The sequence below is a fragment of the Anticarsia gemmatalis genome, chromosome 8 (assembly GCF_050436995.1).
Source record: "Anticarsia gemmatalis isolate Benzon Research Colony breed Stoneville strain chromosome 8, ilAntGemm2 primary, whole genome shotgun sequence".
In the NCBI taxonomy this organism is placed as follows: Eukaryota; Metazoa; Arthropoda; class Insecta; order Lepidoptera; family Erebidae; genus Anticarsia; species Anticarsia gemmatalis.
Window position 1 is genome coordinate 8012752 of NC_134752.1, and position 12521 is coordinate 8025272.

At 33.8% G+C, this 12521-nt stretch overlaps 1 protein-coding gene across 1 annotated transcript in view; it reads right to left on the reverse strand.

Moving 5' to 3' along the window:
• Positions 1-11624, reverse strand: part of LOC142974946 (uncharacterized) — a 42022-nt gene extending 30398 nt beyond the window's left edge. The window contains exon 1 of the mRNA XM_076117524.1: positions 11377-11624. Within this exon, the coding sequence (XP_075973639.1) occupies positions 11377-11393 (17 nt within the window). The 5' untranslated portion in view covers positions 11394-11624. The remainder of the gene's footprint in view (positions 1-11376) is intronic.
• Between the last annotated feature and the right edge of the window lie 897 nt (positions 11625-12521).

A 12521-nucleotide genomic window follows, 5' to 3' on the forward strand; every position in this document is an offset into this window, starting at 1 on the left:
AAATGTTTTTGTAAATCGTATGTTAGTCATGATTTCCAGATATGTATGGAAAATTATAAGTTCGTGCGTAAAATTTAAGTTTTAAGTACGCCCCTAAGATTGTAGAATAAATCTCAACGCCTCTACCTACGTTCGATGACAATGACATTTCCTAAAGCCATTAGACTATGAATATTATTTTCTTTGTCTTTAAAAACGTTAGTACTAAAGATATTGATGACATCGAGACGCATCTATTTTCATAGACAGACCATTATCAAATTTTAAATTTAGATTTGAATGATCATAGGCAATTCGCAAGCGTAATATGCAAAATAAGTACATTATGTATTCGGAACCAAAGAATTAAAATATTTTTGATACGCACTTAACAAAACAAGATCTGATAAAACGCATTACCTTCCTTTGTGTCGCGGGGTCGAGTATCTGTCTACAAATGTTCATAATATTTCGAGTACGTTTATTAGGTCCTTTTTTGTGTGAAAACTGGAATAATTTGCACTTAACCTTGGCGTCGAGAGGTGCTCGCCTTTTAACAGGCGGTATTTGACTGGCAATTTAATTGCTTGTTAGTAAAAAACAATATAAATAAAAACATTTAAAAGTAAGTGAAGCAAGTTCAGTTAATCACGGACTTAATGCAAAAAAATCGGAACGAACAATAAAAGTATTTTATACTACAATCTATAAAACTGAGTATTAAAACCTTTTATGACGTTCTGTTCACTATCTCTACCAATGTAATTAATTTGTTGGCAGGAGTCTGTTAAAGACGGACTTTCGTTACTGCTAAGCAAGCCATACACTCGATGTAACTTAATTGTAATGCTTTGCCAAAAAGCTTTTAAAATTCTATGGTTAAATATCTCGTATCTTTACAGTATTGCGTTGTCCAGGCATTAATTTATGTAAGTATTTCTGCAACGTTGATTTACGATGTGGTGTGACACAATACGATATTTGACCTGACCTCATAAACTAAAACATAAAATATTAGCTTCGCACGTATTATTAGACGTTCTAGAGTATAATAAAGAATGATTCTATAATCGAAGTCACATTGATCAATTCACATTACACTATTACGAGTGTCTCAGTAATTCATTTCTTAGAAGTTAGACGTGTCAGTTACATAACATATTTTATAACAATAGTTAATAAGTGGTTTCTTAACGTTAATTTTCTGCCTGATAACACGCTTCAAACGTTAGCAATAGGCTTAGCAAACATACTTTCTCACGATTACAATGACCGCACATGAGATTTTAAACATATTTAACTTACGTTGGGTCATAAATTAAATGTTACTGGGTATTAAACACTTAATAACGAAGTTACAAACACGCGTTGTATAAAGCCGTTCTGTTCGATAAATACTGATACAATAAAAGAAAATGCTATTACGACAGGTGTGCTAAAATTACATCAATAAACTCTTTTATAGTCAATGTTCTAGCAAAAGGTGGTGAAATCAGCAATAAATAATATCTGGGATGTATTTTGGTCGGACGACGTCTTGAAATGTGTTAGACTCAAATGCATGAGATAAGCACAGAATGGCAAAAAATGGCGTACTAAGGGGAGACCTATTGGCAATAATGGGTAGGAGCGGGCTATATATAGAGAGATAGATCTGGGTTGTTAAGCCTTAGTTAACTAGACGTGGCGTGTACTAAGTACCATAATTCTCAACAAAACACTTAGTTACGTTTCATTGGCTAGAATCTGTGTGTTTAATTGAAGTGTCAACACCAATTAATTGTGATGTCTACACAATATAACTAGCATTTAGTGTTTAGTATAAAACACCTCTCGATCACGCACTACTGGACAACAATTGAAATTTTCAAAAGACACAGCAATTAATCGTTTAAGAATGTGTATGAATAATTTACAAGATTCCCATCAAATGGCTTGTTGAATATTGCAATGTAAAACCTGTATTTAACCTTTATAATAATACAGTAGGTACATCGTATCGTGAATACTTTGCTTATAAATAACTTTATTATTTGTAATTTGTTTTTCTATTATAATAACACGTTAAGTACTGATTTCATCCGGGTAACGAAAGCATTATTAAGTTTTTCGGGAAGATAAAACACATTTTATCTTTACCGTGGATTTAAAAGCGACAATTTTACAAAGTTTTAATTATGTCAGAAAAGTTAAAAAAGGTTATGAAATGGAAAAATGAAATGAATGGGTATCATGATTCTCTAATCTGCATCTTCCCTAAAAATATAGGTGCTTAACTGTTTTGGTTATAAATATCAAAATCCAAGCCAATCATTCAAAAGAAAGACCAGTTTTTCTTATAACCAGGCTTATCATCCATCTCTAAACGCGACGACAAATTGAAACAACGGAAAGCGCGAGTGCAGTTCCTTTGTTTGACGTTTTTATTAATTGTCTTATTACACCGCGATTGTAATTAAAGACGACAATAGCTTAAAGAAGGTTGATTGGCCTTTGATTACTTCCTAACGCTTGTAGTAGTCGTGACCTTTGTGGGCAACTGAGATATATACGATACCATATTTGTTGTAAAAGTTACAAGTTCACATCGGTCATTGGGCCAGTTAAAGGTATTGATGTATAAGGCAAAGTCTACATAATAAATGCTACTGGATGATATATTATGACCGGTAGCTGCAATGACGGTGTACGATTGTGAAAGATACTAGCGGAGAGATTGTAGTTTCGTAGACGTGTGATTAAGTTAAGATGTTTTGGTTGTTTATATGTCTGAAGATTAGGACGTGATAAATAAATCTTTTGAGTTTTGTTTTAATAAGGGAAATATCTTAGACGTTTAATCTGTCCCCAATTAAAGTGGCATTTGAGTTTTAAAGAGGGTGCTAATTACGTCCAACAAGGAAAAGAAATGATTACGCGGCAACAACTTCTTGTAAAGGTGTTCTAACTAATTAGTACAACATAGCTTCTTACATATTTGCTTCACACGATGTATGTGTATTTCATTAAAAGGTTATTATATCAGCATACCATTACATAATTATATTGACACATCCTGTATCTAACAAAGCGATACACAGTAGTAATAGTCTGTAATATTTACAATATTCAGATTGATTTTTTGCTTCATTTATTACCTTCCTTATTCGTATGCAAAGTTAATAACACAGGTACTGAGTGTCTGGTGAATTATGTGATCTTTGCGTTGCATATAATTAACCGAAAATAACTACTTATTGTAAGGTAATATGTGTGCTTGTGATATAAAGTGAACGATTTGTTTTACCGTCTGATTTCAAGGTAACACAAGCACAGGGAAGTAACTGTGTGCAACAATAAGAAATATCTAATTTTGATAATGCTTTGTTGCAGTAGAAAACGCGATTGATAGTTAGCTGTGGCCCATAGTCTTACCCGCGCTTATCATGATTATTCCGCTCTTAGTCGTAGCTTTTGTTAGTCATAGTTTTTGTGAAATATGTGACTAGATATCGTACAGGATTTCAAGAAACAGCCGTCAAACTTGAGTCATAGAACCTCGAGTATCTCTGGTTAATCCTTTTTTTTTCTTTCAATACGTAGAGACATGATGATTAATGTAAATGTTACTATTTCCTCAATAAGTACACAAAACGTCTTCACTAGGATGAGGTTGCAGGTGGGAAAAACGTTAAGTGATAAATGACGGTTTGAACTGCTATTGACGTCACTGATTACGTCATTGAGAGGGCCAAATGACCGGCCTCCGTGATATGAGCTTTTTATTCGCCAACTGAGTTTAATAGCAGAGCGTTCGTACGATTGGTCAACTCAGTAAACGTGCGTGAAGATGAGTAATGTAGTTCCGTTTCAAAGTGTAACTTTAGAGGAAATATTTTTCTTATGTTTTGTGACTAAGATACTATTAACCCTCTTATTCATAAACACACTATAAACCTATTTTAGTTAATAAACTACTAAAATACATAGGTATTCTCTTCTTCGTTTCGCTGAGGAGTGAAAGAAACAATACACTTTACAAGCCTTTCATAACTTCATATATTTTTATGAATAAGAGGGTAAGATTGTTTATTACAATATGTTAAAAATAACGTTCTTTATAACATATACTGAATACTGATGTATTAATAAGTTAAAGACTCGAAAAACCGGTATCTACCGCATTAAGAAACAAAGACCAAAACACTGCATAAAGTGATAAATCATAATGTTGCTTAATATCGTATTTTGATACATCACAACATCACCTATGTTAAGCTAATTGCCTAGTCAACCTTCGTTTAGTCACTACGAATAAACGAATAGTTTCATCAAAATAGCGATACGGAACGATATTTCAGTCAACGTCAGTGTGTTGATATGAATTATTTATTTCCCTGATTAATAACTCATAAATTAAAAATCAAAGGTAGCAAATTAATCAGGCGCTTATTTTTTACGAATGTTTTTTCGATATGGCAAAATCAATCTGCGAATGAGTTGTCTATCAAATTGTTGTGAACATCTATATGTAAAAAATACTCCGGAAATTTTATAGTGACTGTGATTTTGATAGATTGTGCGATTAGCTAAATTAAGTATTCTTACGTCCATAAATTATGAACACCATGCTGTATAATAGAACAGTAAAGTATGCCTACCGTATAATTTTGCTTAGTAACAAAAAATAATCTTGTTTTTAATTACTTAAGGGCGTTACTTTTCGCTGTAAATCAAAAGATACATTTTTACTATCTTGTAAGAGCTAGAAAGTTATGCGGTATTACAAAACTTTATTATTAATACCAGTAACTTATAAGATAAAGGCTTAACCATGCAGTTAGCTTCTAACCTTGGGGTTCGGTGGGAGCCCGTGTTCAGTAGATGATGAGATAAGGAAAACAATAATTTAATAGAACCGCGTCTTTGAGTTCCGCCCACGTGCAAGTCTCACGACTGAAGTGAATATGTAGATTCTAATTATTTTGCCTGTTATAGACACCCAAAGTGATGAGATAATAAAAATAGATTACTTTTTCATTAAATTATATTAGCATATTTGACATGGTCCATCACTGCCTGAGATTGAAGCGGAAGGAAGTCTTCTCAAGTAATGAACCTTGTGTTAGTTCCGTTTGCGTATCTGCGAAGATGCACTAGAATAAAAAAAAACACATGACATGCATTCTATCTCGTGACTGCACTATTATCCTTGCAAATACAACAGTATTCTTCGTTTTACTAATTACGAAGTTTAATCAATACACTTGTACAATTCAGGCAAAAAATTATAAGTGTAGTTATGTCAGTAGTAGCTGTAATATTGTGCAATACGTAAGGAAGGAAGAAAATTCATTATTACCCCGTTGTTATGCCGTAATGATGAGCACGCGGTCTCTTACCTAACAGTCTGTAGCGACCGTAACACTTACTGCTGTCGGTCATTCGGCCTTCGTACTTTGCGCCCGACTTTATGACTGTACGCATTTGTTTGTTGCTCGCAATATAAGAGAAAGGACAATGTCAAAATGTTTGCAACCATGTTTTCCGATAGCTACATTTAATTAAATTAACAACAGTATTCACCTCAAAACATCGTACCTAAGAATCAAAATTTTACATTAACTTTTTGCGACACACGAAAGTTGGCTAACGGAAATCGCGTTGCAAATTGTTAAACCAAGTTGACAAAAAGGTGTGGTTGCTAATTAAATGAAAGATGTTTAAAATGACATAAGTCCACTCGTGTGAAGCGAAAGCTTTGAGTAAATATTCGCTAATAATTGAAGTAAGCTAAAGGTTTACACAGTCGACGAATGAATACGCATATAATGTTACGAAACCGATTAATTACTTCTCATTTGTGTCGGTATGCAATATGAGGATTTACAACACTTTAATCGTATGCAAAAATGTATTGTGACATATCCAATAAATACCATAGAATTAGTATGTATTTGATTTCTATACGTGTTTATTTACAGAATGCATCTTAATGTCTTCACACGGATCTTCGTGATCGTAAAAGGTAAAAACATCATTGTACAATCCATGATATATCTTTATTTTACTCGGAATCATCCAAGTTCCGGCTCTACGTATGTGATGTTCTTCCGCGAACTTTTAAGTACGTTTTTATTGATAATGAAGTGCGGTGATTGACAGCACACACTCGGTTAATGGACGTTATGTAACAACTTATGAATGGCCTGACATTTGTGTAGGTGTAGAACAGTCGGACATGTATGCCGAATAAAATATTAAGTCATATACTTGGGTTGGTAACCGGATAATATATCATCTTATTAGTTACTGTCTTCTGAAGACTACCGCAGTTGTAACGTAATCTTAGTGATGGTTACTTGTACGTAAAGTTCAGTTAAATAATTTCTGCAATAATGGTTTAAGTGTCAATAAACTATATTGCTTACAGCTTCATTCGGGCACCGCCACTATTATTTCACTTGTTTCTATTTAGAACGGGAATGTCAAATTACAACGATCAATAATATACCTCTAGATTAATATCGTCCTATCAACAGAACAAAAGCATACATGTATTTTAACAATAACATACATTAATCTATAGTGATGTATGCGTTGACAAAAGCGCGAGAACGAAAGCGAATCCGCCCGAGGCTGGAAGAAATCGAAAACTCGAAGTTACGCAAGCGGAAAGCCGAAGGCTGAGGTCCCATTGAGTTGCGTAAAGTTACGGCGTACGCGCACTCGGGACCACCGCGTTTGCTGACCTCTTGCGTATGAACAAAGGCTCGTTTGTTGTTAAACTATAACAAGTCGTGTGCTTTTTTGGATTTGTCGAGATTTGACCTTTAATACATGGTATTTTAAGACAGAGAGAATTATTTTTTGACCACATGTGCAGACCACAGACAAAGATCATAGCTTACACAGACATTTGATATAATGCTATAACAGATTCTGAGTATTATAACAGACTAGCTGACCCGCGCAACTTCGCTAGCGTCACATAAATTTTTTCCCCGTTTTTGTATCATTTTTCACTGGTACTCTGCTCCTATTGGTCGTAGCGTGATGATATATAGCCTATAACCTTCCTCGATAAATGGAGTATCTAACACTGAAAGAATTTTTCAAATCGGACCAGTAGTTCCTGAGATTAGCGCGTTCAAACAAACAAACAAACTCTTCAGCTTTATAATATTAGTATAGATTATGAGTGATTCTGAGAGTATCATATCGCTCAGGTTACAGTAAAATGCAATTCACACGCAATTAAACCTTTGACATTAAAACTAAACTCAAATGTAGCGTAACTTTCGCTTAAATTCAAAAACGGTCATCTAGATAATATGTCGGTTAGATTGAAGTCACGCTTGCGCGTAATCCGGCAGCGATTACGCAATTCAGCGTAGTGACGACTTCGATGAGCCGTCTGCGCGTGCGCATCATTTCAATTGTGACCTGCATTGCTGCCTGTGTCATGGCGACGTTGCAACACCCTGTATCTATCTTGTTATCACTTGTTTAACTTATGCATTTGGAATAAATAACAAATAGAATGTCTAACTTATCCTTAAGGAAAATCGACTGCTTACTTTTATACTTCAACAAAAAACTACGTTTTATGTGTGTGTGAACTAAGAAATTAGAACAAAAAGCTCACTTGTAATTGATATTACTTCAAATGATTTATTATGAGTAAAAACAGTCGTTTTTCTAATTGTATGCGTGTACAGATTTTCCTTGCTCATAATTCATTAAGAAAAATTATATGTTTACACTATGATGAGCTCATTATACGAGGAAAACCATAGGATGTTTTATTAAGAAGCTTATGTAAACGGATTCTTGTTATTTATTGAAATAATACGATCAGGCTTGCAAATGGTATTCGAGTTTAATTATAGTTTACCAAGCGACTAAAGCCCTCAAAAAGCACTTGAGAGAATCATAATAAGTCGACCAGTATATTAAACACGATATTATTTAAATTCCAAAACACGAATCCCCGGTATATTTTATGAGAAAATAAGATTATAACCAATGAAAAATCACATCATCATGAACTAACATCATCATCACATTGGACATCAAGAGAATTAAGTACAAAATGGTCATATTCTTAAGAGAGATCATTAGTTTTGAGAATAAGTTCATGCTACAAATTAATCAATTTAATATATGGGCAAAAGGTAATGATGGTAAGTGCGTTAAATGCAATCCAGAGTCCACCAAGATAGTTCCCAAAAAGTTTTCTGCATCGCATCTTTTTATATTTCCAATGATATTTATCATTTATTCATATTTCTTGCAATACAATGTAACATTGCAGATTCTTCGTTATGCAATAAATCTTAACGAGGAAGACAGGTCATCTAGGCATCTGTTACTAAGTACATAGTTTGCACGTTTGAAACAACTATGTTACTAATGTCTCAATATTACAGCTCAGGTGTAGAGTCACGTGTTCATTAACATTCTTATGTGTTTACGTTAAATACATCATGTTATTGGAGATGAGAGGCCTACGATAGAGGAATAACATCGGAGATTACGAACCATTATCCAATCATGTGCGAATATAAAACTAGAAGACTTGACTAGAGTTTGTAACGTTATTTAAAGTACAATTGTGTAACTGCATCTATAAACTTTATCAAAATGCTGGTAGTTTTGCCTATACGATTTTAAATCAATATGATAATCATCACTTGGTTTTTGGTATCCCTAGCAATAATTATTTTTTTGCGTCTTAAGATATAGATAAAGTATTGTCAAAGGTTATTGTTATTTTCGACTCTGGGCAACCAACATATTTCACTAGTTACCACCTAGTTTACAGTTCGAAAGACACTAATACAAATTGTTGCTCCTATGTCTATGCAAGTACATAGGGTTCAATCACACTTGAGTTGCGGTTACCCACAGTTCAATTATATCATTTGAGACATTTGATTTTATCGCTCATTCATTACGCATTCCACCACCTATAAGTGTTGCCAAGTCAGGTAAAATAACCTCTAAGACATTCGATAAACTTCTTTTATTCTATTTTTGTCAAATAATGTCAAAAATAAACAAATCTGTTAATTTTAATGGTATTTACCCTTGACATAAATTCTGTACATAGTGTCTATGACCTATTTATTTAATAATTATCAGCACTCTCGTACTATTTGAAGGTGTCAACTAATGGAACTGCTAAACAAAGTAAATATAACATACGTATAGTAGATGCCGATTTTCCTTAATAGAAACTAAACAGAGCTTACTTTAACTTTAGTCCATAGAGACAAGTGTTTTTGGACTATGTTGTATACGTATATTAAGTAGAAAAGGATACAACATTTTAAGTAATGCTTGAAACTATTTCCATCGTTTCAATACACGTCACAGAACAACGAAAACATGAACTTAAGTCTAACTTTAAACTGAGTGTCGCTAGAGTATCCACTATGCACTTATAGCTAAGTACTTAGCTAAATCACGACATCGCATAGCAATTTTGTAAAAATAGTTTAGAACAAATATGTAAAAGGATTCATATCTTTGCGAAAGCTTCAGGTTGACCTTGCGCGGGCATTTACCTGATACAATAACCGGTGATGAATTAAAACATTTATGAATAAAATATCAACTTCACATCCTTATACTATATTTGGTATTACTTACGCAGTATACGTATTAAGTGAAACATTCCGGATGGTCATATTGCATCAATTTAAATTATATCTAGAGTAATTTGTTCGTTGCTACACGAAGTAACGGTTCAGTAAGAATAATTTATTGACGTTTTGTCACTCCTGTCTACATAGTCTCTTTTCTTTAAGACATAAGCAAGAGTACGACACAAATAGTGGTTACACAATATTATCATCACCGGCGGTTACTAAAGAGCTTGTCAATCTTCACACTATTGTAACCACAGATTTTTGTCCGCAATTCAGGCTACTATATGTAAGTGTGGTGCAAGACGAACTGGCTAAGGAATGAGGGTATAGACAGATTCTAGTGCTAACCGTAACGAAATCGCAAGTCAATTTCATTAATTGATTCACGGAATGTTTATTAAGATAGATTGACTATTTACCGGATTTTGTTGCGTGTTTCAAACATTCCTGTGTGTACTTTCTGAGGTGTTATGTAAGTTTATCACACTTCTAGTCTTAATAAAATCAACCTATCACTATATTGATCAAGACTGTCTCATTTTTTAATATCTCCGGAGACTGATTAAGTGGAAAGTTACAAGGAGACTTTGACCGATTATTGGGACGTCATAAGCTGGTAATAGAAATAATTTACTGAATCTGATGCTTGTTAAACTTACATTCGACATAACCAAGGAAACTAATCGGGTAATTGCTTAATGTATATGCCTGTATATGTATGTTTAGAAACAAGCATGTTATGGGAATTTAGAGTATCGACAAATTCTAGATCCACAACACATCGACTGACACCGTTTAAAAAAAACATTGTGACGTTTTTACAAAGAATTTTCGACAGTCTGTTGAATATTGCTTCAGCTGTTACTTTTTGTGCTTAAATGTAATAATCTCTGATTAAATAACGTAATATGCAATAGGATATAGACTTATATAATTTATTAGTGGAAGAAACCTACACACGAGGAATTGAGGACTTAAAATTAAGAACAGATAGATTATACCGGTAATTTTATAAAAGTGGAACGTGGATATTATTTAAATAACATAATATATGTAATATTATGTAGATATAAAGATTTAGAATAATAATATTGAATGTTCACGGACTGATAGGTCACAGGTAAAACGAACTAAAAGTTCAGCTGTTTCTTTGCCTAAATGTAGTGATTTTAGTTTCCAAGGTTGACGCAATAAGACCGATTGCACTTCGCAAACGTTTACAATGTAACGTTTGTCGCAAATAGCATGAAAAACTTAATTGATTTCTAATATGCAAAGCAAAAGTTATTTATAAACTATGTGCAATATTGGCCAGTGTTTCGAATTAGTTAAGCTTTTGACATAAAATTTTAAAACTCCTGACCTATATAGGTACCTATTGAATTTAGTTTTTCTATTTTTCAAGAAATATAAAATTACCACTAAATATAATTATTTGCGTTCAAGTATTGTTTGAGTGCTAGCTTAAATTATCAATATTAAGCCGAGTTGAACTTGTAGCCTCGACTGGCATTGTCCTACATTCTGTGAAGGAGAGGAATTTAGCAGTTGATTTGACACTTCAATTTTAGTTTGCAAAGTCCTAAAGCTGAAGTTGATTGACAGCCGTAGCACTTATTGTAATGATGGAGCGTAAGGGATTGTCGAATAAAATGAACTTAAGATTATCAGTCGTTCTAGTAACCAACCATTATACTAGGGCTGTCACATTGAGAAATCTTAATTACAATTACCAATACCACGTATAAATTAGCCAACTTACATTTTACAAGTTCCCATGGTGCCGGCAACAATAGACAACTGAACTAAAGTTTATTCAAAAAACATTTAATTGAAACGGAACAAAGATCACGACAAGTTGAAACGGAATCACTTTTTGTATTTTTATCGAACGGTCGAATGTCAATATTTAAATTGAATAAATCGCGGTTTGCGTGAGAGCGGGTGGCGAGGCGCACCGTTCGCCGCGAACGTGCTGTCTCGACGGTAAAGACGGAATGAGGCTGGTTGCTGGAGGCTCGCTCAGCTGTACAGCAGCCCGACGGCGAGCGCCCAGAGAGAAAGTTAAGTTATCAAACTCCGCGGTTACGTTCAGCGATGACGCTATCTTCCCAAGCGGTTGCGTATTCGATGACAAAATTAAATTTTCGCGTACCCCCGACAATTTATGCGCTACTGACACGGTGAACGTTTATGGTGTCCCACTTTTGCGGTGCAATTTGTTTATTTACATTTTGCCGCTGGTCATATCATTGTTGTGGTGTTTTATTTGACATTGCATTTAGATGTTGAATTGGACAGCATAATAGCCAACAAAATTATAAGGCCTTATTTAGGTTATTGGTAGATCTTTATCGGCAAAGCAATTTAAACTGATCGCTGCGTATGTGATAATTAGTTTAGATGAGAAACTTACAATCTAAATAGCAAAAATAATTATCTAAATGGTAAAGTAACAAAATTGTAATTGAAGTACCCCAGTGCCAAAATTACATCGACGTTTCAAATCTTTAAAATGTACATCAAAAGTTCTATGAATTATTTTTTCTATTATTTGTCTAGCTCTTTATCTTCTAGACTCGTCTCTATATTTATCTAAAAAAAGAATTCGCTTACTACTATTATTGTTTAAACGCATAAAATAAATGTCATCCATAAACATCAACGTGCCGAGTAAAACGAGTATTATATTTATCGGTATTATGTAATACACGGGTTAATATTTATTCGATTGTAAGTGGTGACCGCGCAACTTTCACTCTTGCGAATGTGGGTAGGTTGTTAAGAAAAGTCATATGATAAACGTATGTAACTACATACACATTACACGTAAGATATACGACACCGGGTAATTTTCCCTTCATGAACTACGGAACTATAAAAGTAGATATCTCCAATCTGCTCAGC